Raw genomic sequence first — 26,059 nt, forward strand, 5'->3', positions numbered from 1 at the left:
GGAGAGAGAGACACAGACAGGGTCTGAGGACACCTTTATTGTGCATGTTGCCCGCAGAGCAGCCTCAGGCATCCTGGTAGTAGTTGTTGAAGTTGATGCGCAGCAGGAAGTCCTCCAGGTGAGGCTGGTAGCCGCGGTTCACCAGCTTGGTCACCACTGGGGATCAGCGAGCCACTCACTCAGGCCTCTGCCCGCGGTGTGAACCCCGCGTTGCCCCCCCACCCACCCAGCCCTCCCAGCTGGGGTGAGCCTCACCTTTGAAGAGAAAGTGGGAGTAGTACTTGAAGGTGTTGTAAGACTGCTGCATGAGTGCAAAGTTGGGGTGTTCTGCACCCTGCGGGCCCCCAGCAGGGACCCAGGCCTGGGAGATGAGCTGGCTGCGGAACTTGAGCACGAGGCTGAAGACGCTGTGGATGATGTTCATGACGGGCGCCGCCTTCTCCGTGAGCAGGCCCCTGCGGGGAAGTGGTGCCACTGGGTGGGCTGAGCTGTGACCACAGGGACGAGGGACGCAGCAGTGCCCGGGCCTCACCTGAAGACGGCCTTGTGCAGGTACTCCGAATGTGCACGCCGGATCTGTTCCAGGTCGCCCACGGTAGCCAGCCTGGCCCTGAACTCGCACCAGGTGACGTGCAGGATCTGGTTGGCGATGTAGCCCTGGATGACCCTCACGAAGTGCTGCATCTCGTGCTTGAACAGCTGCAGCTGGCGGAACTGCACAGAGCTGGCCATGTGGCTCAGCAGGGCTGGCAGAGAGGAGAGGGCAGAGGTGAGCACAGCCTCAAGCCCAGGGCGCTGGGGTCCAGCGAGGCCTCACCTGTGCGCTTGAGGTGAAAGCAGATGTCCTTGAGTGCCCACATCATGAGCTTCAGCTGCAGCAGGAAGGAGAAGACGCCGCTGTACTTGCTCAGGCAGCCCTCGGTGATGACAACATTGAGGGGCCAGTCCACCTGCCGGGAGCCCCCGCTCAGCAGGCATCCCATGGGCAGGCCCCTGCCCCATCCCCGTGGCCAGGGCTGCTGCTGACCTTGTACCTGAGCTCCAGGCAGCTCAGCACATCTGGGGCATTGGGGGCAAACACCTCGGGAAGGTACTTGAGGGCGAGGGAGAGGTTGGAGGCGTGTGGGGTGTCCCCGTGCAGGCTGCACTGCAGGGCCTTGCTCAGCACGGAGTTCAGCACCAGAGGGTTGAGCAGCTCCCCAGGCGTCTGCCCGGCCCCAAGCTGGGCAGAAAAAGGACTGGCGTCCCCAGGAGCCCCAAGCACGTCCCTGGCCACGCACCAGCACCTCATGGAGCTGTGCCAGAGCGGCAGGGAGGCTGAAGCCCTGCAGCCAGTCTCCCCCTCCCCACGGCCTCCCCTCTACCATTGGCCGCACCCCAGCTCCGTGTCCAGAGGTCACCTTCTCAAATAGCAGGTCGCTGAGGGACTGGGCAAACTCGCCGTCCTCCATCAGCAGGAAGTGCCGCAGCGCCTCATAGTGTGCCTCCAGGTGCAGCTCCACGAAGAAGTAGTCAACGGCGGCCTTGTTCACCAAGGAGATGCTGACAGGAGGGAGCTGGAGTCAGGGTGCCACTGGGGCGGGCTGGGCAGGCAGGCTGGCTGGGGTAGGGGCACTCACTGGGCGGCCAGCGGCGCCGTGATGGAGCGCTTCATGAGCACGGGCAGCGTCAGCAACTCACTCAGCTGCACGGCAGTCTCGTCTGCAGCGGAGTGGACCTGGGGGTCCACGGGGAAGGCGAAGGCCCAGGGAAGCATGGGGCGCAGAAGGTGAGCGATGGGTGGCTTGGCTGTGGGAGACGGAGAGCGTGCTAGGAACCTGCCCGCCCAGGGCTCTGGCTCTGCCCCCGTTCGCAGCGATACTGCACTCACACATGGACTCGTAACTGTCCGGGTACCGCTCCACATGGTACTGCCCTACCAGGCCTGCCAGGTAGGCCTGCTCCCCGTCCCAGGCCTCCGCCTCCTCTTCACCAGGTCCTGGGCTGCTCTGGGCAGCTGCGTCCTAACAAAACACCAGCCTGAGAGCCACCTACCCACATCACGCTGCCCCCACCCACCCACCTTGTGCCAAAAGGAAAATCGTACATGGGACCTGCCCACATGATAACCTAGAGGCACAGAGCCCTTCCTGCATGTTGTGTGACCCCTAGGCTGCATCCAACTCACCTGTGAGTTCAGAGGCCAATTTGGAGAGAGCTCCTCAGTGTCCCCATTCCTGCCAGGGCCTGTGTGGACACAAGTGGACATGGGAGTGTCTGGGCCAAGCGCCTGCGGAGGGGGGATGGAGCAGAGCCGGCCCTGGCTCAGGCAGCCCCTCCCATGTCCCCCAAACAGCAGCTCAAGTCCTGAGGGGACCTTCACTAGCAGCCAGCCCCACCTCCCGCCTACCTCCCACGCTCTGTGGGTCCCACAGTCCCACTCCTGGCCATCGGCCACCCAACTCTAACCTGGTTCTTCAGAAACACTGTCTCCCGGGGTGTTGGGCCAGCATGGCTTGGAGGGAGCCACGTCCAACACGTTCTCCCCCATGCTGATGGTGTCGTCGGACACGTGTCCCTCGATGTTCCACTGTGGCAGAGTGGGAGCCAAGGCTGACATGTTCTCCCCCACGCTGAAGCTCTCTTCTCCACAGCCTAAGCTGGGGGAGGAGAGAGATGGCCCCACTTCTACAGGCAGCCATGGCCCACAGTCCAGAGCAGCGTTCTGTGCTCCCAGGCTGAGTGCTGACTGGGACGTGTGGCCAGGGAGGCTCTGTTGGGGCCTGGGTGTGTTGGGCTCAGTTTCTGGTGAGAGGGCCCCCAGCATCACGTGGGGCAAAGGGATGGGTCCGTGGGTGTTCCACCGTGGCCGGGTGGGTGCCACATCTGACACACACACCCCCAAGCTGATGCTGGCATCAGACACGTGCCCATGGGTGTTCCACCGTGGCCGGGTAGGAGCCACATCTGACACATTCTCCCCAACTCTGATGCTGGCATCGGACACATGTCCATGGATGTTCAAACGTGGCCGGGTGGGAGCCACATCTGACACGTTCTCCCCAACCCTGATGCTGGCATCAGACACGTGCCCATGGATGTTCCACCGCGGCCGGGTGGGAGCCACGTCAGACACGTTCTCCCCAACCCTGATGCTGGCATCAGACACATGTCCATGGATGTTCCACCGTGGCCGGGTGGGAGCCACATCTGACATTTGCTCCCTGACCCTGATGCTGGCATCAGACACGTGCCCATGGATGTTCCACCGTGGCTGAGTGGGAGCTATTCCAGAACTGTAGCCCACTGTGGGAACACCACCCCCTGACACATGCCCAAAAAGCTGCTCTGTGTGCTGGCTGCTCCCCTCCTCCAGGGCGGCACACTTGGGTAGGTGTGAGGGAGGCAGGGCCACCTGCAAGGCAGAGACACAGGCATCCAGCTTCCCACAAGTGTCCTCCCACAGCTGCGGCCCTGAGCCGCCCAAGCTGCACTCTGCAGCCTGGAGGGGCCCTGGTGAAGGTGAGGCGGCCACAGCCGGCCTCAGGACAGTACTAAAGTCATACTCCTGTGGCTTGGAGGGCTGAGTGCTGGCTGCTGCGGGTGCCTCCCCAGGAGCTGAGGCGGGCAGGTCTGAGCTGATGGTCTGCAGCGCTGCCTCCAGGAGAGGGACCACGCCAGTCTGCACAGACTGCTCAGCCCCTGGGCCCGCAGGTAGGAAGTCTCCAATGCTGAGGCCGTCAAAGAAGGGCCCAGGCTCCTCTGCCTGCTGCAGCCCTGTGCCACCAGCTCCCACTGCTAGAGGCTTAAGGGGCTGTGGGGTCCGCAGGTCTGGCCTGTTTGGGCAATCCCAGGAAGCCGAGTGTTGCTCTGCAGTCCCAGAATCACAGCCTTGGCCTCCATCTGGGTGCTCAGGGCCAGATGTGACCTGCAACACACATGACATCAGACCCAGTCTGGTCTCAGGCTCCCCGAGCCCTCAAACTCTGTCCTCCAAGTTCAGCTCTGCAGCCATGACCGACACTCACCAGGTGCCAAGGGCTATGGCAAACAGCCAGGTCCGGCGCCCCCAGCTCAGAGCTAGGGCACCCTGGGTTCTACTGTGCTGCTCACCTGGGAGTGTGGGCTCAAGAGAAAGTCCGGTGGCTTCTGGGGCTGGTGAGCCTCAGTCATCGCTTTCAGCATCTCCTGAAATTCAAGCCAGAGGGATGACTAGCAGAGCTGGAGAAAAGCACGGCCCCAACCCCACACAGAAGCCACAGCCCCTACGCCCACAGCAGCCATGTGCACTGAACCAGACAAGGCTTGTGCTGGACTCCACTGGGACCCCAACCTGCAGAAAGCACTCCAAAACCACGAGCTCCTCACAACCTCTATCTGCAATTCAGTGGCACTGCCACAAACACGAGAACCACCAGCCCTCTCCCATAAGAGCACGCAGGTCTGTGTGCAGTTTCAGGGGGTTACCAGACCCCCAAAGCCCAGGGGAAGAGCTGCCATCTAAAGCTGCTGAGATACCCGAATGTGTTTCTCATCTTCTAAGAGAAAGCGAAGCCGTGCACTCTCCAGTCGGTGCCTCTGGATTCTCCACAGCGCCTTCTGCTCCCGACGAGCTGCCTCTGCAGAGAGCTTGCTGTAGTGGTCGACCAGCGCCTGCCTGAAGCCACACCCAGAGAGGACACAGCCACAAGAGTCACCCCCCTATCCACCTGGCGCCCCTCGGGAGAGAATGGTTCTGCACAACAGAGGCCCCAGTGGGCCCCTGCCCCTAATCTCCGCCTGCCAGGGCCGGATAGCTCTGGGCCCTCACAGCACCTGCAGGGCGGCACCAGGCAGGCCCTTCCACCTGCCAGGCTGGGAAACCTTAGCAAGTCGGTGCCCAGCCAGGGCTCAGCAAGATCTGTTGGATGAAAACCAGAATGAGGCCGGGAATGGTGGTTCACGCCTATAATCCCAGCACTTTGGGAGGCCGAGGCAGGTGGATCACGAGGTCAAGAGATCAAGACCATCCTGGTCAGCACGGTGAAACCCCGTCTCTACTAAAAATACAAAAAAATTAGCTGGGCATGGTGGCGCACGCCTGTAATCCCAGCTACTCAGGAGGCTGAGGCAGGAGAATTGCCTGAACCCAGGAGACGGAGGTTGCGGTGAGCCGAGATCGCGCCATTGGACTCCAGCCTGGGTAACAAGCGAAACTCCATCTCAAAAAAAAAAAAAAAAGCTCTAAAGCTGTGCTGTCCACTAGGGCAGCCACTGGCCACATGTGAGTATTACTTGAAATGGTTAGTCCAAAGTGAGATGTGGTGTAAGAATAAAAAGTGCTAGGCTTTGATATTATCCAACAAATATTAAAAAATATATATATACATTTAAAAAAAAAAAAAAACCAGAATGAGATCCTGCATGACCTGAAGCAAGGGGTGAGCAGGAAGCTGAGGGCCCCAGAACCCTAAGAAGCAAGGCCTCTTCTCCTACAGGTGCAGACCTGAGAATTGAAAACGAATGCAAAGCCGGGTGCGGTGGCTCACGCCTGTAATCCCAGCACTTTGGGAGGCCGAGGCGGGTGGATCACGAGGTCAAGAGATCGAGACCATCCTGGTCAACATGGTGAAACCCCGTCTCTATTAAAAATACAAAAAATTAGCTGGGCATGGTGGCACATGCCTGTAATCCCAGCTACTCAGGAGGCTGAGGCAGAATTGCCTGAACCCAGGAGGTGGAGGTTGCGGTGAGCCAAGATCACACCATTGCACTCCAGCCTGGGTAACAAGAGCAAAACTCCGTCTCAAAAAAAAAAAAAGAAAACGAATGCAAAAAAGTACATGAAGCAAACCAACACAAATGCTTTATGTGCTGAATGCAAAGCCTGCCTCACCGATCGTCCCCCTGATTTTGAGCTTTTCTCCAGCACGTAAGTTGTGCTGGGCTCCACTGGGACACCGGCTCAAACCTGACCTGGCCAGCTCTAATTTGCCCGCCACAGGCCAGACATGTGGTGTCCAGGCCTGGTTTTCTCCATGTGTTAACGGGACAGTATCTACTCACATACATGCACAAACACGTACGCATGCATAAACGCATACAGACGTGTGCACACAGGCACACGCACCCCTCCACAAACATCCCTCGCTGGCTCCATAAAGAGATCTAAGGTTGAGACAGCTGAGCATCGTGTGAGGTTGAGCGGAAGCAGCCAGACCCTCCTGAGAGGGTCTCTCTCTAAAACCCCAAACAGCCCCTTGAAGGCTCCAGCTCTACTCAGACTAGCGACAGGCTGATGACAACACAGGGAGACAGACTCAAATGCTGTGCTGGACAAACACCATCTCAGCCGGGCACGTAATCCCAACACTTTGGGAGGCTGAGGCAGGCGGATCACCTGAGGTCAGGAGTTTCAGACCAGCCTGGCCAACATGGTGAAACCCCATCTCTACTAAAATTAGAAAAATTAGCTGGGCGTGGTGGCGGGCACCTGTAATCCCAGCTACTCGGGAGGCTGAGGCAGGAGAATCACTTGAACCTGGGAGGTGGAGGTTGCAGTGAGCTGAGATTCCACGCAACATTGCACTCCGGCCTGGGCAACAGAGGAAGACTCTGTCTCAAAAAAAAAATAGTAAACAAAAAAAACCACCCTTTTTGTCAGACCAATAATAGACTTAAAAATAAATAAGGGACCGATTTATTTATTTATTTATTTTTTAAAGATGAGGTTTCACCATGATGGCCAGGCTGGTCTTGAACTCCTGACCTCACATGATCCATCCACCTCAGCCTCCCAAAGTGCTAGGATTACAGGCGTGAGCCGCTGCGCCCAGCTGGGACCTATTTAGAAAGAAGATAAATAAAGAGACAGGACCCCAAACAGCACACAGGCCTTGCTCAGACCCTAATCCATACAAACCACCCACAAGGCAACAGTTAGCACGGGTACACACGCCGGGTACACACGCCTGCGTATGGCAGAATGGCCACAGCCACTCTGGGTTCAGCGTATTGGTCTTTCTACCTTAATGTACGCCTAAAGGATTTCAAAACACAAAGTAAAATCATCAGCAAGATTAAAGCAGAGCTCCAGGGCCCCTGCCGCACCTGCACCCCTGGGCCTGGGGCCCCTGCTGCCCTACCTCGCCTTCCTCTCCAGCTCCTCCTCCAGGGACTTCAGCCTCCTCTCCCTGTCTCGGAGCTCACGGGCATAGCTGAAGTCGTCATCCAGCTCCTCCTGCCTGGCCGCCTGGCGTCGCTGTAAAACACACACAGCCTGGGCTGTGAAATCAGGACTTAGGCCTGACCCCGCAGGGGCAGGTCCCACCCACCTCCTGGTCCTTCACAAACTGTTCCTTCAGCCTCTGAAACTGCTCGCGCTTCCGGGCGTCCAAAGCCATCCGCTCTGACATCTGCCGGTCTGCATTGGGAAAGTAAGGGGCACACAGTCACAAGGAGGCCACAGCAAGGCCCCCCCGGAACTGCAGAAGGGAGGACTTGGGGCCACTCACCGCTCAGTGCACTCAGGACTCTGGAGGCTGCTTCCCGGGCATGAGCGATTAATTCCTGTTTTGCAATTTCCATACGTAATTCCTAAAAAAGACAATTAGTAAACAAAGTATGCTGGCCAGGCGCAGCAGCTCATGCCTGTAATCCTAGCACTTCAGGAGGCTGAGGTGGGTGGATCATGTGAGCTCAGGAGTTCCAGGTCAGTCTGGACAACATGGCAAAACCCCATCTCTACAAAGATACAAAAATTAGCCAGGTGTGCTGGCAGACGCCTGTAGTATCAACTACTTGGCGGGTGGGCTGAGGCAGGAGGATCCCTTGAGCCTGGGAGGTGGAGGCTACAGGGAGCCATGTTCGTGCCACTGCACTCCAGCCTCCTGGCCAACACAGTGGGACCCTGTCACAAAGAAAAAAAAAGCAACCCAGTCTTCTGACCCCTCACCTAGGACACGTGTGGTATCAGGGCCAGCAGGCAAGACACACTGCCCAAGGGTGAGAGGAGGGCACCAAGTGATGGCGGGACACCCCTCCCCCCGCCCCGGCTCTCAGCAGTGGCAAGCCTGGCTCCAGGCCATGGACTGGAGCTGACCGGCTCTCACAGAGACATCTGGGGGTTGAGGACCCCAGGCTGTGTGTCCACCCTGGAGGGAAACCAAGGGGCCTCAGAAAGGAGAGGGAGCTTCCCTGCTCAGCCTCTTGGGCCTGCCCTTGCCCAGGCCAGAAAGCATGTTCCTGGGAATGGCACCAAATGTACCACTGAGCCCTTCCCTGAGGACGCAGGAGAGGCGTGGCCCATTTCTGACACATCATCCCTTCCCAGTAGGAGGGGAGCTTGCAAAGGCCACCTGAGTGTAGAACCACACACCCTGCCGCCCTGGAGCACAGTCGCGACTACCTGTCCACAGCCAGCAGACCCAAGGGAAGCCCCAGTGGAGCTTCCCAAGCCAGGAAAGCCCGGGCTTCAGGCTGAGCCACCCAGACCCAGGAGGAGAGGACAGAGCCCCTCCCTGGCACCTGGCTCCAGGACATTCATCTCAACTCCCCCTTGGCACCCACCCACCCACACCACCAGCACAGAAAATGCAAGAAGGGAGCCCCCCGCCATCCTGCATGGCCCTCACGTCCTCCCCACCAGCCTGAGACCCCAGGAAGCAGAGGCAGGCACAAAGAAAGCCCCCAAGACCTGTGGTGCCATGCACCTTCTCCTCCTTGCTGACAGAGCTGTGGCGGGCCACTCTCTCCATGCGCCCAACATAGACGGCACAGTCCTTCTCAATCTCCTTCAACTCCTCCAGGGAGAAAATCACTGAGATCCGGGGGACGGGGACGTCGGACCAACAGAGGTAATGCTGCCAAAGGGATGCAGGCACAGCCACCGGCACTCAGCCCTGGCCTCAGACGCAGCCCCGGCCCCTCCTTCCCCACGCAGGAGCCCCTCCTCACCCGGGGACAGCAGAGCTTCAGCAGGTTGATGGTCTTCCCGCAGATGTACACGTCATGGGCAATGTGCTTCAGAAACACGGGAACACAGTCCTCCACCTCTTTGGAGATGAGCACGTAGCCATGGGTCCAGTATGACTTATCTACAGTGGGGGGAACACCAGCGTGGCTGGCATGGCTGTGGCCCTGAACCCAGGGCCACAGGCACGGAGCCCCGCCCCGCAGCCAGCTGCCACCTACCTCGGAAGCTGAGGTACTCCTGGTTCACCTGAATCATGAACTCGCCGTAAGTGTCTCTGAACACCCCGCTGTACACCCAGTCGTGGATGAAGCTGCAGTGGGAGAGCAGCAGGGGTGGGTGTGGTCAGTGGAGAGGTGGGTGGGGCCAGCAGTCAGGAGCGAGGGCATAGCTGTCCATGGGGGTAGGGGTGGGGCATGCTGTCCATCAGGGTTTGGGGTAGGGGGTGGGGGATTCCTGCCCAGTCCAGTCCACCTATCCTGCCCTCCCCCTCCCTGTGTGAGCTGCACATTCAACAGATGTTTGACAAGGGGCTGCTCTCAGATGTCTGCCTGGTGGGAGTGTGCGCCAGCCCAGCCCCTACCACCCGCTGCCTACCGCGTGTAGGGCTCGCAGCTGGTCTTCAGCAGGGACAGCAGCACGGGGTAGTGTTCATTGCTGCAGTTGTGCAGCGCCTCCTGGTAGAGGTAGGACAGCAGCTTCACGCCCTGCATATGGAAGCTCAGTGAGGTGCACCCCTGCCAGCAGCAGCCCCCAGGGACACACTCAGCCACCCCCTTTCCTGGAGCCCACCAGGCTGGCACGCTCGGCAGGGACGCAGGACTCACGGTGGGAAACTCGGCCCCGGGCCCTCCTCCGCAGGTGCCTGGGAGTGCAGCGCCAACACCACAGAGCTCGGCCAGGTACCTAGACCCAGAGGCAGAATCAGACCAGGTGACTGGGCTCAGGGTCCCCAGGCCTGGATCAGACTGTGAGCAAAACATCCACAAATCTTCATGCTCCCTGGAACAACTGACTTTAGATGTTGTCCTTAAAAACCAGATGCACCTCAATGGCCCTGCAGGACTCATGCCCAGCCCTGTGCTGTCCACACAGACCCCACTGAAGCACCCGCACCGAACAGGCACCTCCCTCCCAGGCGCTGGCCAACACCCGAATCGCCCTGATCCTCCCACCACCTCACCCCACATGGGGGCTGCGCCTGAAAGCCCCTCCCATCCACACAGTGGCACCAAGCATCTGCCACAACCCACACCCTTCGCAGCCCGCTCCCACCCCCCGCAGGGTCTGGCACCGTCTCAGCCCTGGGGTCTCCTCTGGGTGGCCACACTCTGCTCCTCTGCTCGGAAGGTCATCCCTCCAGCTCCCACCCCCGAGTCCTCACTCTTCCTTCTCCACTTGCCAGTGGCCTCCCAGCCTGGTTGCTCACTAACCAGCTTGTGTGTGCCAGATGCCACAGCCCCAGGGACCCTGTATACTGATTAGGCAGGAGTCACTGGGCCTGGAAGGCCTGGATGGACCAGCTGACGTGGGCCCACGGCAGACACACCTGCTCGGCACCTGGCACCTAAATTAAGCCAGGCAAGGGCTGTCCAGTCGCCTGCTGAGGGCTCTTCTCACAGGCCCTCCTTGCCGGGGAGCAGGGCAAACCCCCGCCGGTGCCCAGCGAGCCCCACACCTCGCCCACAAAGTCCCCTGCTCAGTCGCCACGCTGAGGCTCACCTGAGCTGCCGGCCCAGTTTCTTGAAGAGAAAAGCAATGGTGAGGAGGCTGAGGGTGGGCGGAGTGGCGAGGACGCAGGCCCGGTAATACTGTAGGTACCGCCTCAGGTCACTGGTGAAGGCCTGTAGGCAAGGGGGCGGGAGGAGGGCAGCCAAGAACATGGATGCAGCCTGTGCCCAGGGCCTGAGCGCACCAGTGCTGGGCACGGCACTTTGCTCCCTGCCTCGGCTCTGGGCTTCATTTCCGAGCAGTGGGCCTCTGTGAGCCACGTCCAGCCACCAGGCCAGGTAGACGTTTGGACCTCCACAACCATGGCCCACCACCAATCCCTCTCATCTGAGACCAGCTGCCCAAGGACGTGGCTTCTGGGATTTGGGGTGAGGGTGGAAAGAGCGGCTGCGCTCTATGCACAGACACTAGCGCTGTGAAGGCTTCGGCTGCTCAGACCACAGTGGTCTCGGTGGCACCGGCATCCTGGGTAACGCCACAGCAGCAGGCCCTGAAGTTCACGCCAACCCTGGACCAATCTCAGTCCACCCATCCCAGGAGCCGCCTGGCCTGGCCACGCCTGCCAGACAAGCAAGAACCACAGTCCGACCCTTCTCAGTGTCCACTGCTCTGACCCTTTCTCCACTATCTCCAGCCCTCAAGAACCCCAGGGCTGCTCATCTGCCTAGAAGCTGTCCCCACCCCATGCAGCTCCCACCACGCCTACCTCCCAAGCCCGTCTAAAACCTAAACCTCACTGCATCACCCCACCCCACAGCCCCCGCTGCAGCACCAACAGTCCTAAGGGCTCTCTGCCCAGCCTCCCCAATACCCTCCTCTCCACTCCCCCAACGTCCTGTCATCTGCCTGCCTCAAGGTGCATCCCCCATCCCCTGGGCCTCTACTCAGCATATGAGCCAGCTTCAAGACTCACAAACAGCAGCTTCCAGAGCCAGGCTTGGCTCAGAACTCCTAGCACCGTAAATTCACCAACGCGAGAGTCCTGCCCTGTCAGTCATCCACAATGCGGATGACTGCTCCCACCAAGGCGCAGGCAGCAAGAGTCCCACTCACTGCCTTGCCTGCCCTGCACAGCCCGAATGCTGGCCACGCCTGCCTCCCACCAACCCAGAGCCCACACACATCTGCCCCAGGTTTTCAGTGAGGGAAAAACATCATCACTGACCCATCCCTGAAGAGTCACTATCGGGTTTCAGATGTTAGCAAGGAAATAAAAGGTTTAGACTCTGTGGTCCCGCAAAAGGACCTCTAAGATTCTCTTTTCCAGAACGTGAGCACCGTTCTCTCAAAGGTTCGTGACAAGCATGAGGCAGAGGCTATACCTGGAACACAAGGCCCTTGCTGTACGAGGAGTCCAGGACGGGCTGCAGAGAGAAGCGGCTCAGGCGCAGGTAGCAGGTCCCATACTCGGCCACCTCCGAGAGGAGGCTGCTGATGCTCTCGGGAGATGCTCCTGACACATGGACGCCCCGCTTCACCACAAAGGCCTGAGCCAGCTACACAGGGGCAGAGGACACAGGTTGCAGAGGCCAGGCACCCAGATGCCCAGTAAGGTTCCGTCTCCCTCCACTGCTGCACCCAACCCCACACCACCTAGAGTGCCCACAGGATCCAAAAGCAAATGCTCAAAAGGCATACCCAGAACTCCTGCACTGAGGAATAAAAACATACAAACCAAAACAAGACATAAATTTTCACTGACCACACTGAAAAATACATGTTTAAAATGCTAAGTGTAGAAAAAAACAGAGCACCTTCACAGGACACAAGTACACAGACAGTCTCCTGGGCAGAAGCTATAAAACATGTTTGCCATGAGACCTGCTCATTCGACTCTCAGGGATGAATTAAAGGAAATGATGGAAGATGTAAACACAGACTCATCAGAGCACATTCTCCACAACATGTTTATAACCAGAGTGGAAACCCCCAACAGAGGGCTCACCACAACCAAAAAGTGTGGGATGCAGCAAAAGCCCCGCCAAGAGGGAAGGTTACAGCTGCAAACACCTGCGTTACTAACGAAAAAGATAGCAAACCCATGGCAGCCCTGTGCATACTCTAAAGAGATTTTAAAAAGAGCTGCTAGGCCAAGCGCAGTGGCTCTCGGCTATCATCCCAGCACTTTGGGAGGCTGAGGCAGGAGGATCACTTGAGCCCAGGAGCCTGAGACAAGCCTGGGCAACACAGCGAGACCCTCATCCCTATAAAAATTGTACAAATTAGCCAGGCATGGTGGCTCACGCCTGTAATCCCAGGACTTGGGGAGCCAAGGCAGACAGATCACTTCAGGTCAGGAGTTCATAGCCAACCTGGCCAACATGGCAAAGCCCCGTCTCTACTAAAAATACAAAAATTAACCAGGCGTGGTGGTGTGTGCCTGTAGCCCCAGCTACTCCAGAGGCTGAGGTATGAGAAACACTTGAACACGAGAGGCGGGGTTGCAGTGAGCTGAGACTGCGCCTTCCCGCTCCAGCCTGGGCTACAGAGGGAGACTCCATCTCAAAATAAAAAAAATTTAAAAATTTAAAAATTGGCCGGGCGCGGTGGCTCAAGCCTGTAATCCCAGCACTTTGGGAGGCCGAGGCGGGTGGATCACGAGGTCGAGAGATCGAGACCATCCTGGTCAACATTGTGAAACCCCGTCTCTACTAATACAAAAAAATTAGCTGGGCACGGTGGTGCGTGCCTGTAATCCCAGCTACTCAGGAGGCTGAGGCAGGAGAATTGCCTGAACCCAGGAGGCGGAGGTTGCGGTGAGCCGAGATCGCGCCATTGCACTCCAGCCTGGGTAACAAGAGCGAGACTCCGCCTCAAAAAAAAAAAAAAAAAAAAAAAAAAAAAAAAAAAAAATTTAAAAATTAGCCAGCCGTGATGGTGCATGCCTGTTGGTCTCAGCTACTCAGGAGGCTGAGGCAGGAGGATCAATTTGAGCCTAGGAGTTTGAGGTTGCAGTGAGTCACGTTTGAACCACTGCACTCGAGCCTGGGTGATCTTGTCTCCAAAAAAAAAAAAAAAAAAGCAGTTAGGCCAGGCACGATGACTCACATCTGTAACCCCAGCACTGCGGGAGGCCAAGGCAAGTGAATCACTTGAGATCAGGAGATGGAGACCAGCCTGACCAACATGGTGAAACCCCATCTTTCCTATAAACAAAAATTAGCCAGGCATGGTGGCATGCGCCTGTAATCCTAACTACTCAGGAGGCTGAGGCGGGAGAATCACTTGAACCCAGGAGGCAGAGGTTGCAGTGAGCTGAGATCACACCATTGCACTCCAGCCTGGGTGGCAGAACAGGACTCCATCTCAAAAAAAAAAAAAAAAAAAGGCAGTCAGGCCGGATGTGGTGGCTCATGCCTGTAATCCCAGCACATTGGGAGGCTGAGGCAGGCGGATCACGAGGTCAGGAGTTGAAGACCAGCCTGACCAACATGATGAAACCCCATCTCTAATAAAAATACTAAAAATTGGCCAGGCATGTTCGTACATGCCTATAATCCCTGCTACTCAGGAGGCTGAGGCAGGAGAATCACTCGAACCTGGGAGGCGGAAGTTGTGGTGAGCCAAAATCGCGCCACTGCACTCCAGCCTGGGCAACAAGAGCGAAACTCCGTGTCAAAAAAAAAAGTTAAACTCAAAACTAGCAGAAGGAAACAAGTAACAATTAGAGCAGAGAGAGTGAGCAGGCAAAGCACGGTGGCTCACGCCTGTAACACCAACACTTTGGGAGCCCAAAGTGGGTAAATCACTTGAGGTCAGGATTTTGAGACCGCCTGGCCAACATGGTAAAACCCCATCTCTACTAAAAATACCAAAAATTACCCTCGTGGTGCACACCTGTAGTCCCAGCTACTTGGGAGGCTGAGGCAGGAGAATCACTTGAACCCAGGAGGCAGAGACTGCAGTGAGCTGAGATCACACCACTGCACTCCAGCCTGCACAAAAGAGTGAGACTGCATCTCAAAAAAAAAAAAAAATACAGAAAAGGAGAACAATAGAGAATCAAAAAAAAAGTTGGTTCTTTGAAAATATCAACAAAATTGCAGAGTCTTAGCTAGAATAATTAGGAAAAAAAATGACTACTAAAAAAAGAGGCCAGGCGCAGTGGCTCACGCCTATAATCCCAGCACTTTGGGAGGCCAAGGCGGGTGGATCACAAGGTCAAGAGATCGAGACCATCCTGGACAACATGGTGAAACCCCATCTCTACTAAAAATACAAAAAAAATAAAGGAGCTGGGCATGGTGGCGCACACCTGTAGTCCCAGCTACTGGGGAGGCTGAGGCAGGGGAATTGCTTGAACCCAGGAGGCGGAGGTTGCAGTGAGCCAAGATCGTGCCATTGCACTCCAGCCTGGGTAACAAAAGCGAAACTCCATCTCAAAAAAAAAAAAAAGAAAAAATTCAAATTAATAAAATCAGAAATGAAAATAAGAGCTGGGCACGGTGGCTCACACCTGTACACTCAGCAGTTTGGGAGGCTGAGGCAGGCAGATCACTTGAGCCCAGGAGTTCATACCAGCCTGGGCAACACGGTAAGAGCCATCTCTACATTTTAAAAATTAGCCAGAAGTGGCAGGCACGGTGGCCCACGCCTGTAATCCCAGCACTTTGGGAGGCCAAGGTGGGCAGATCAGGTGAGGCCAGGAGTCTGACACCAGCCTGGGCAACCTGGTGAAACCCAATCTCTACTAAAAATACAAAAATTAGCCAGGCATGGTGGCATGCACCTGTAATCACAGCTACTCGGGAGGCTGAGGCAGGAGAATTGCTTGAACTCAGGAGGCGGAGTTTGCAGTGATCCGAGATAGCACCACCGCACTACAACTTGAGTGACAGAGCGAGACTCTGTCTTAGATTAAGCCCAGGAGATTGAGGCTGCTGTGAGCTGTGATGGTGCCACTGCACTCCAACCTGGGCAAAAGAGTAAGACCCTGTCTCAAAAAAAAAAAAAGTGAGGGTTGGTTCCACACAATAAGGCTATCCCCACAACAGACAAGATGAGCCCTGAGAACATGTTGCAAACAGGGGCCCTCATCACTGGCCGCAGCTAGAGCTTGCTTGTGAGCACTTGTCTGGGGCAGTCACTGGCTGTGCTTCTAGTACACACTGAAGTCTAAGAATGGCCACCACAGAACATTTAAGACAAAGGAAAAGGACAAGCACTTAAAGCTGCACAACGAGACTTCATTTTTCTGAATGTATTCATTTACTTTTTTTTTTTTTTTTTTTGAGACAGTCTCGCTCTGTCGCCAGGCTGGAGTGCAGTGGCCCATGTCAGCTCACTGCAACCTCCACCTCCTGGGTTCAAGTGATTCTCCTGCCTCAGCTTCCCAAATAGCTGGGATTACAGGCGCCCACCACTACTCCCAGCTAATTTTTGTATTTTTAGTAGAGACGGGGTTTCACCATGATGGCAAGGCTGGTCTTGAGCTCCTGACCTCATGATCCACCCACCTCAGCCTCCCAAAGTGCTGGGACTACAGGCGTGAGCCACCGTGCCCGGCCCTCATTTACTTCTTAAGTGTCCAGTAAGAGGGCTGGATAAACTGCAGCTGGTGCCAGAATCAGCAAGTCCCGGCCCCATCCCAGAGAGACACCGCAGGCCACAGAGGAGAGCGGTGCACATCCCAATCTCGGGACACTCTTGGCAGGCAGGTGCTCCTCCCGAGCGGTGGGAAGGCTCAGAAGACACCTGACACTTCTCCAGGACGGAAGTGGCAATGTGGAGGAGGGACATTTTCTATTGCTTCACCAATGGCAATATACACCTTATTGCTCTACAGTTTTTTAAAAGGACATTAATAAATTACACCTTTTAGAACCAAAATGGGATGACTCTGGCTGTCATCACTGGTGGCCCTCGGAGTTGGCCTTCCCTGCCACTCCCCACTCCTGCGAGCCTTGTTCTCCCCAGTCCAGAGCCGGGCAGTGCTTGGTGGAGGGCAGGCCAGCCCCACGCTGGAGGGAGCACTTCTCACCTGGCAGAGGGAAAACGTGGCAGACACAACCCCAATCAAGACGTTCAGCACATCCTTCACCAGCTCACACTCCTTCACCAGCACGGGCTGTGGGGCCTGCAGGACACCCCCGGCAAGCAGCTGTAGCTCCCCGTGGCGAAGCCTGCAGAACTTGTCGAAAGCCTCCCTTCCCGCCTCTGTCAGGTAAGGCTCCTCTCTGTGACCAGGCGGGCTGAGAGGGGGCAGAAGACAGGCCATGAGCAGACGTGTGACCTGCACCTCAGCACCAGGGTGCTTTCTCTCAGAAATGGACATAAACAGAAGAACGGAAGTTATTCAAAACAATAAACTCTAAGAAACACAATCAGGTATGAATGCCACTAACCACCCAGCCTTTTGTGGATAATGCTGCTGTGAGTACAAACACATATCTATTCTAACAGGACAACTGGTGTGAAAGTGTGTCCAGGGTACCTGCCTGGGGTCCTGGGTGTGGCCCAGCCCTGGAAGAGCACCCCAGGCCATGCCAGTGGCCCTCAGGATGGTGACTCACTCATAATGTATTCTGTTAGAAACAAAACCAGATTTGTCCACCCATGTCCACAGGAGCATCCACACCCATGTCCACGGCAGCATCATCCACAATAGACAGAGGGAGAGGAGCCTGAGCACCCGACGGAGGAGGAGGATAAACACAGGTAGTCTGTGCAGACCCTGGCCCATCATTCAGCCTTAAAAAGGAAGGCAGTTCAGACACACGCTCCACAGGGATTGCGCTCAAGGACGCCATGAGGAGTGAAATAAGCCATCACAAAACACCGTGCAACTCCACTTACATGAGGGCCCTACAGTGGCCAAAATCCTAGAGACAGAAAGTGGAGTGAATGGGGAGCTGTTTAAAGGGTTCAGAGTTGTCTGCAGATTTACTGTGTGGTAGTAAAAATACACAGCATTACAGAGCTGAACAACTGGTTAAGACAGTAAAAACATTATATAAATTTTACTAACCCACCTCAGAAAAACCACAAGAGATGGATACAGAAAAAAAGTTCACGATTTTTTAAAACAGGCGAAGTGGGCTGGTACAGGCAGCACTGGGCACATGCAACTCTGAGGAATTTGCCTTCCACTGGTGCTATGAGGCTGCAAAACCATGTGTACTGGCACTGCACTGCACACACACTCATGCTCCCTGTACACACTCATGCTCCCTGCACACACTAGCACACCCTGCACACTCACTCTCACAGCCTGCAAACACTTGCACACTGTGCACACTCCCTACACACACTTGCACACTCTGCACTCTGCACACTCGTGTACCCTGCACACACCCTGCACTTGCACACCATGCACACACTCGTGCACCCTGCACTCCCTGCACACTCGCACTCCCTGCACACACACACCCTGCACACTCGTGTACCCTGCACACACTTGCACACCCTGCACTCACACTCCCTGCACTAACCCTGCACTCACGCACCCTGCACACACTCATGCACCCTGCACTCCCTGCACACTCACACCCTGCACACTCACACACCCTGCACACACTAGCACCCCTGCCCTCCCTGCAAAAACAATCAGCTTCAAAAAACACACTTTTACTGGCCACCTCTGCTATGTGAAGAGGGGCTGGAGCGAGGCAGGAGGAAGGAAACAAGCCCTGAGGTGTCTAGTCAGCAGGTGGGGCCACTCTGGACCCCAGACACCCACCTAGGCTCCCTCAGGATGAGACAAGCATGGGAAAGACAGTCCCTCAGAACCTGTTTGCCCCCTGCATTTCTTCCTGCAGACGGCCTCGGCAGGGGTGCAAGCTGTCGGCACAACCCCACTTCCCCCTGCAGCCAATCCCACCCTAGATCCTCCAGGACTGGCCCCCAGCACTGCCATGGCCATGCACCCCTCCTGGTGACTCAGAGCTGAGGGGAAAAAAACCCACAGTGAGAACACAAAGACACAGAGCAGCACCCTGGGGGCTATGGAGTGAACACCTACCTCCAACAGATCCCCAGGGAGAACACAGCCCAAGATGTAGCAACACACTTCCCCCGGATGGGTGGCACATGCAAAAAAAGAGGCCATTCCTGGGTCTGAAAGGCCTCACTCCACCTTAACCCAGCCCTTGCAGCCCAGCAGCACGGGGGCCAGGCCATAAGCAGCCTGACCATGCTGGCTCCCGGTGTGGGCCAGAACAGGGAAGAGTGGCCCACCATGAGGTCTTGGGACGGCAGCAGAGTTGATGTCTTGGCGTGAGAGTGGAGGGGGCTCGATTTCTGTCTGGGCAGCAGCTTTTTTTTTTAAAATTTTTTTAATTATACTTTAAGTTCTGGGTTACGTGTGCACAATGTGCAGGTTACATAGGTATACACGTGCCATGGTGGTTTGCTGCCTCCATCCCCTGTGGGCAGCAACTTCTTTAGCCACCTGCTGGTCAGAGGTCATCATAGAGGGAAACTAGCAGGTGGCTGGGATTTAAAATGAAACAAGATCAAATGATTTGCCAAAGGATCTTGAACCACAGCATCAGGCTGACAGGATTACAGTGTCAGGGGCTGTGGAATCAGGGAGTAGAGGGCCCAGGGGATGTAAACTCAGGTCCAGCCACTGTGTGGCCCTGTGCAGGTCAGCCACTGGACACTGAGATGACCACAGCACTTTCACTCTGCAGGGCCCTGGGCAGACAAAGCCCCTACAGGAGCTGCCCAGGCTGTGCTCAGAACACTGCCAGGTGCTCAGCAGAACCTCCCTGTAGGAACCACCACCAGAGCCCCACAGCACCAGAGCTCGTCAGTGTAGGGAACACCACCAGGAACCCACAGAACCAGGGCTCCACAGTGTAGGGACCACCACCAGGAACTCACAGCACCAGAGCTCCACAATTAGGGAACACCACCAGGAACCCACAGCACCAGGGCTCCACAGTGTAGGGAACACCACCAGGGCCCCACAGCACCGGAGCTCTACAGTCTCCAGTGTATTCAGAACAGGGTGATGAAGAAAGTAAGCAACCATGTCTCCTAATCTGTGACATGAAAAACTGAACCTAGAAAAGGGGGAGCTAATAAATGAAATACAGCCAGCACGGTGGCTCACACTTGTAATCCCAGCACTTTGGGAGGCTGAGGCAGGGGGATCACCCAAAGTCAGGAGTTCAAGACCAGCCTGGCCAATATGGTGAAACCCTGTCTCTACTAAAAATACAAAATTTGCCAGGTGTGGTGGCACACCCCTGTAATCCCAGCTACTCGAGAGGCTGAGGCAGGGAGAACTGCTTGAACCCAGGAGGCAGAGGGTGCAGGGAGCCTTGATCACACCACTGCACTACAGTCTGGGTGTCAGAGTGAGAATACATCTCAAGGAAAGAAAGAGAAAGAGAGAGAGAAAGAGAAAGAAAGAAACAAACAAACTTATGAGGGAGAGTCTGAAGGACATAGTTTGTTTAGGATGAAAGCACTTGCCTAATCACGGTGAGCTGAAGAATGTTCCAGGCAGAGGAAACCTGGTATTAGAAGGTTCTAAGTTTTTATAAAAATTAGCTGGGCATGGTGGGGCACACCGGTAATCCTAGCTACTAGGGAGGCTGAGACGGAGAATTACTCAAATCCTGAAGGCGGAGGCTGCAGTGAGCCAAGATGGTGCCACTGCACTCCAGCCTGGGCAACAGAGTAAGACTCTACCTCAAATAAATACAAAAAAAAAAAAAAAAATACTATTAGCAAATATATACAGAGCAAAGCAATAAATCAGAGGGCAAGTTTTTAAACATGTGAGGGGCTGGCAGACAGCAGGACCATTAGATTTGCTTTGTACGTGCAAGAAGACAAGATCGATGCCCCAGCAGGAAGTGACAGGGCAGGAAAGCCCCCGGTGGTCAGGACAATGCCACCACCACCATTGTGCTGGGAAGCAGGGAGCTAGTCATCCCTGGAGGACTCTATGATGTCAGGAAAGTTCACAGGGGGCACATGCTCCTCTCCAGGCCCTACAGGAGCCCCAGCACTGCATCCGAGAGCACTCAGCTCCTGGCCAGTCCTGACTTTCACCTAACACTCCCCAAACCGGTATCAACAGAATCCCCAGTGGACTGGATGTGAACAGGGCATTCCATGGCCAAACAAACATTTTGGGAAATGTGTATTTTTTTTTTTTTTAAACAGAGTCTCACTCTGTCGCCCAGGCTGGAGTGCAGTGGCACAATCTCAGCTCACTGCAACCTCTGCCTCCTGGGTTCATGCAACTCTCATGCCTCAGCCTCCCGAGTAGATGGTATTACAACCATGTGCCACCACACATGGCTAATTTTTGTATTTTTAGTAAAGACGAGGTTTCACCATGTTGGCCAGGTGAAATTCCTGACCTCAAGTGATCTGCCCACCCTGGCCTCCCAAAGTGCTGGGATTACAGGTATGAGCCACCGTACCCAGCCAAAATGCATATTCTCTACCTGGGTTCTGGAAGTTATGAAAAGATACCACCACATTACAGACTAAGAGGTCCTGAGTGCAGAGGCCTCTGGACCCAGATGAGCCAGAGAGTGACTGACTACTGCATCCAGAGAGCAAGCTGCTGGCACCAGGCAGGGAAAGCTGCTGCAGCTGTAGCTTCTCATCACCCAGAGTGCCACCCCTACCTGCTCCAGACACAGCTGGAAAAGGCTCCTTCATCAGCACCCCACCTCCTCCAGACACTGATGGAAAAGGCTCTTTCCTCAGCACCCCACCTTCTCCAGACACCGATGGAAAAGGCTCCTTCATCAGCACCCCACCTCCTCCAGACACTGATGGAAAAGGCTCCTTCCTCAGCACCCCACCTCCTCCAGACACAGCTGGAAAAGGCTCCTTCATCAGCACCCCACCTCCTCTAGACATGGATGCAAAAGGCTCCTTCATCAACACCCAGTGCCCGGTGAGCATTTCTTCCTGGCACTGACCACACACCCTGCCAGGCAGCTCTCAGGAACCTCTGACTGGTAGTGAGGACATTTTTTTTTTTTTAAACCAACCCAGAGCCACTCCTTTAATACAGAAACTTCATTAAAAAACCTAGCCCCATACAGCTGCCCTTTTAAAGGGGTGGCGATCACAGGGTCTCTGCCTCTCCAGCAGGTGGCAGATGCTCCCAGCCACTCATTTAACTGTCCCCTGGATGGGGCCAGGGTTTGAAGGCAGGGCCCCTGCCACCCTCCTGGGGGACACCCGTGCATGTTTACACCTTTTCTGGTTGTGTCAGTAGCCGGAGCATGGCAGCTGGGTATCAATAAACACCTCCGGGAAGCTGGGCTCGTGTGTGCTGCACAGGGAGGCACCAGGTGGGGCTGTGGTGGGCGTGGTGCAATGTTGCAGTCATTCTGGGATGTCGATCACCAGGTCATGGTCCCCATCTAGGGCATCGTCCCCACTACCTGCGTCGCTGAACATCTGCCGAGGGACTGTGCTCGGGATCGTGGTGGGGGGCATCTTGGGGGGCAGGAAGGGGGTCAGGGCTGTCCCGACCCCGGCCCCAGAACCCTGGCCAGGGAAGATCAGCGGCCCTCCCACAGGGCAGTCAGGGGGTCCCACCGCCATCTTGAGTTTCCGGGGCAGGCGGGGCCGTTTCTCCTGCTTGGGCCTCATGGGGCTGGGCTCGGGCAGCTGCAGGGCCAGGTAGTCAGAAGGGAATGGGGGGTAGCGGGGGGAGGCCAGCGAGCTCAGGTATGGGGAGGGGACCCCAGAGGCCTGAAGGGGAAACCCTGAAACTTCCAGGTCCCTAACCCATCACAACTGCCTGGGCCCCCGAGTCAGCAACGACCCTCACACACCCAAGGTCCTGCTCACACAGGTGTAGGGGCATTGCAGGCCAAGGCAAAGAAGGGCACGCACCATCCAACTCGCTCCCAGCACCTCCGCTTGCTGGCCTCGTAGGTGAGTGCGGCTTCCCACAGGTCCATGTCTGGGGTCACGCTGGGCTCAGACTGGGAATCAGGAGTCAGGTTGGATGCTGACTGGAATCCTTCATCTTCCCACTGATCCACACTCTGTGGGACCTGGAGACAAAGGGAAGAACAAACCGCCACTCATTCCTGTGTCCACATTTCATCCAAGGGCAATAAGAATTTCAGAAACTTTATCCACAAAGTTCCATTTACTTCTTAGAGGCAAAGACCTAGCAAAACGTTTCTCTGTTTTTTTCAAGCACATGTGTACCATACAATGTTTTTCCCCAATGAGCCATTTAAGGAATTAAACAAAATAATTTGTTAAGACTACAAATTTCCAATTGCATATAACACATAAGCCTCAGTGGAACTTACAATGACTTTTTGAGATGCTTTCTGAAAAGATGCTTTTGAGAAACTTTCTGACCTGGACATTCCATTTTAGGAAACCTAGCATAAAAAAATCACACTAAACATTAAAAAAACTACTGTACACTGCCTGGGCACTGTGGCTCACACCTGTAATCCCAGCACTTTGGGAGGCTAGGTGGGCATATCACAAGGTCAGGAGTTTGACACCAGTCTGGCCAACATAGTGAAACCCCATCTCTACTGAAAATACACGTCGGGCATGGTGGCTCACACCTGTAATCCTAGCACTTCAGGAGGCCGAGGCAGGCGGATCACCTGAGGTCAGGAGTTTGAGATCAGCCTGGCCAACATGGTGAAACCCCACCTCTACTAAAAATACAAAAATTAGCCGGGCATGGTGGCATGCACCTGTGGTCCCAGCTACTCGGGAAGCTGAGGCAGGAGAACTGCTTGAACCTGGGAGGCAGAGGCTCCAGTGAGCCGAGATTGTGCCACTGCACTCCAGCCTAGGCAAAAGAGCGAGACTCTGTCTCGAAAAAAATACATGAAATCAAAGAAAATGAAAATAAAAATACAAAAATACAAAAATTAGCCACGTGTGGTGGCAGGAGCCTGTAGTCCCAGCTACTCAGGAGGCTGAGGCAAGAGAATCACTTGAACCCGGGAGGCAGAGGTTGCAATGAGCCGAGACTACGCCATTGCACTCCAGCCTGGGCGACAGAGTAAGACTCGTCTCAAAAACAAAAAACAAAACAAAACTACTGTACACCAAGGCATTTGCTGTAGCATTATGTTTATAAATAGCTGGGTATCTCATAGGAATAGAATGACTAATAACAATGTATCCTTAAAGCAGTAAAATACAAAACTCAGTGAGGAGTTACATAATACCATAGGAAAAAGCCTCAGGTTATAGAGAGCAAAAGTATATCCAATTGCATATTTTATATAACATAAACAGACCGTTTTGCCACATGCGAGCACTTGAAATGTGGCTTGTGGGGCTGAGGAACTGAATTTTTCATTTTGTTTTAATTAAATTTAAACGGCAGCTCTACAAGGCAGAAGTGGTTTAAAGGCACGCCCTGTTAGGTAAAGGTGAAAACCAGCACGTTGCTTTGGCCAGCAGACAGGCAGCACTGTCCTTGCAGAGGAGAGTGGCCGCCAGTAAGCCCACTCCAGCAGCCCCACCTCAGGACAACGCAGCCACCAGACTATCCTCCTTTTAACATGATGAAAGGAAGATCACAGGGCCGGGCAGGGTGGCTCAAGCCTGTAATCTCCAGCACTTTGGGAGGCCGAGGCGGGTGGATCATTTGAGGTCAGGAGTTTGAGACCAGCCTGGGCAACATGGTGAAACCCCATCTCTACTAAAAATACAAAAATTAGCCAGGCATAGTGGTGGGCGCCTATAATCCCAGCTACTCAGGAGGCTGAGGCAGGAGAATCACTTGAACCCGGGAGGCAGAGGTTGCAGTGAGCCGAGATCTTGCCACTAACACTCCGGCCTGGGTGACAGAACAAGACTCCATCTAAAAAAAAAAAAAAAAAAAAAAAAAAAAAAAAATACAAAAATTTGCTAGGCATGGTGGCAGGTGCCTGTAATTCCAGCTACTCGGGAGGCTGAGGCACGAGAATTGCTTAAGCGCAGGAGGCAGAGCTTGTGGTGAGCCAAGATCCTGCCACTGCACTCCAGCCTGGGTGAAAGAGTGAGACCCTGTCGAAGAAGAAGGAAGAAGGAAGAAGAAGAAGAAAAAGAAGAAAGGTCACAGAAAGCATTCTCCAAACCCTGAGAGGGATGAAAGAGAAAAAACAAACACTCTACCTTAATGGCCAGCCCAGAGACGTCTGCATTGTCCGGCACGGGGGGCAGGTCCAGTCGGACATCCATGTCGTAGGCGCGGCTGTGCACAAGCGCACCGAAGAGTGAGACCCGGGTGTCTCTCTCGAACTTGTCACCACAAGGGTCACCAAATGAGAAGAGCCCGACGGTGGGCAGGCCGGTGCCTGGAGTAGCCTCCATAACCTGAAGTGTATCCTGGATCATGCTGTGACACAAATACTCCTCTCTGGAGATCAGAGACTGAACACCCCTCTCCAACACATTTAGGTCGTAGCAATCATAGCCGCCGTATGGAACGTTTCTCCCCACGTGCTTGTTGTTAAGGAAGTAATCTCGTTTTCTCGGCAGCACTTGAGGGGGACCGCTCCCTGCCAGCTGCACCAGGAGGTCCAAAACAGACCCCACCTCCACAAGCGGACAAGGGGCTGCTTCAAGCTCCTCCACAAGCTCCTCCAAACGGTCAGCCCTGGGGCCCAGGCCACCCACTCTCAAGTCAAAGGACAACATGAGGATCTTGTTTCTGGCTGGTAGTTTCGAAGTGTCAGGCTGCAGCTGAGTCTCCTCTTGAAAAAGATTTGTGAAGAGAGCATTGTAGGCCACCTTCTTGAGGCTCCGCTTTGCCCTCTTCCGGTTCACACTGCGCTGGCCCAGGTGAGTTTTGGCAGCCGGCAGAAGGGCCTCACACAGGTCGTCGAATAGCTGCGTGATGCTGGCCATGCCCGCCCCTCCTCAGCTCCGGGCCCCTGGCATGTGGGAAAACACCTCGCCCGGGCTTCACTCACGCTCCGGAAGACAGGGAGTGAGAGAGGGTCGGAAGGGGCTGAATGACAGGCAGCCTCTCCAACGACGAAGCTCAGAACTGGTATTTTTAAAGGCGGTCTTGCGGTTACTCGGAGTAAGCACGCTGCCCGGCGCCCGGCAGCCCACCGGCAGCCAGCTCGGTGTTTCTTCTAATTCAGTAGCACTCAACCTTTAGGGAGTCACAGAACCGTGGCAAACCCGAAGAACGGAACATGCGCCCGGACAGTACACAATGGACGAACCCGGTTTTGCACGCGTTCTTCGGGTCTCAGGAGAGGAGACGGCCAGGGGAGGGTGCCACTCTGAGGCTCGTAGGCAGCGAAAAGTCTGGGAGCGCAGCCGAGTGGTCCCGGGGTCTGGCCTGCACGGGTCTTTCCGCAGGTCCGCCCGTTCACCAGGCCTCACCCGCGGAAAGAGCCCTCTGCTACCACTCCCGCCGCCTGCGTCGCGTCACAGCCGCGACTGTGGAGAGCGCCAGTGCGGACGCGCCGGAAGCACGTCACG

At 55.5% G+C, this 26,059-nt stretch overlaps 2 protein-coding genes across 6 annotated transcripts; both read right to left on the reverse strand.

Annotated features, from left to right (window-relative positions):
- Window positions 1-17: 17 nt before the first annotated feature.
- TUBGCP6 (tubulin gamma complex component 6) lies at window positions 18-25,999 on the reverse strand. 5 transcript variants are annotated; one of them, XM_012434380.2, is made up of 25 exons: window positions 24,737-25,999; window positions 22,484-22,647; window positions 16,641-16,851; window positions 11,983-12,156; window positions 10,652-10,773; window positions 9,757-9,835; window positions 9,527-9,606; window positions 9,151-9,242; window positions 8,914-9,053; window positions 8,670-8,819; window positions 7,473-7,554; window positions 7,293-7,381; window positions 7,104-7,219; window positions 4,498-4,636; window positions 4,093-4,167; window positions 2,449-3,907; window positions 2,168-2,226; window positions 1,871-2,003; window positions 1,620-1,788; window positions 1,377-1,542; window positions 1,028-1,222; window positions 818-950; window positions 533-746; window positions 256-455; window positions 18-156 (listed from the first exon to the last, which is right to left on the reverse strand). In XM_012434380.2, exons 1-25 carry the CDS (start codon window positions 25,469-25,471, stop codon window positions 65-67), a joined length of 5,268 nt encoding a protein of 1,755 aa, XP_012289803.2. In that variant the 5' UTR covers window positions 25,472-25,999; the 3' UTR covers window positions 18-64. The 5 variants fall into 5 exon arrangements, with proteins under 5 accessions (XP_012289803.2, XP_012289800.2, XP_012289798.2 ...); XM_012434377.2 differs by having other exon boundaries at window positions 1,401-1,542; window positions 9,527-9,636; XM_012434375.2 differs by having other exon boundaries at window positions 9,527-9,636.
- LOC105704855 (INO80 complex subunit E-like) lies at window positions 21,624-22,454 on the reverse strand. The gene is made up of 2 exons (XM_064367858.1): window positions 22,423-22,454; window positions 21,624-22,370 (listed from the first exon to the last, which is right to left on the reverse strand). Exons 1-2 carry the CDS (start codon window positions 22,452-22,454, stop codon window positions 21,968-21,970), a joined length of 435 nt encoding a protein of 144 aa, XP_064223928.1. The 3' UTR covers window positions 21,624-21,967.
- Window positions 26,000-26,059: the final 60 nt, after the last annotated feature.

The sequence above is a fragment of the Aotus nancymaae genome, unplaced genomic scaffold (genome assembly GCF_030222135.1).
Source record: "Aotus nancymaae isolate 86718 unplaced genomic scaffold, 86718_ANA_hifiasm-v0.15.2.pri h1tg000076l, whole genome shotgun sequence".
Taxonomy (NCBI): domain Eukaryota; kingdom Metazoa; phylum Chordata; class Mammalia; order Primates; family Aotidae; genus Aotus; species Aotus nancymaae.

Coding starts and splice junctions, on each gene's coding strand:
- LOC105704855 (XM_064367858.1), bottom strand. CDS start 22,454: ATGCCCCTACACCTGTGTGAGCAGGACCTTGG. Junction 22,371..22,422: donor CTGTGTGAGCAGGACCTTGG/GTGTGTGAGGGT, acceptor GTGATGGGTTAG/GGACCTGGAAGTTTCAGGGT.
- TUBGCP6 (XM_012434375.2), bottom strand. CDS start 25,471: ATGGCCAGCATCACGCAGCTATTCGACGACCTGTGTGAGGCCCTTCTG. Junction 2,227..2,448: donor CAGTGTTTCTGAAGAACCAG/GTTAGAGTTGGG, acceptor GTGTCCACACAG/GCCCTGGCAGGAATGGGGAC. Junction 747..817: donor CTTTCACCTCAAGCGCACAG/GTGAGGCCTCGC, acceptor CCTCTCTGCCAG/CCCTGCTGAGCCACATGGCC.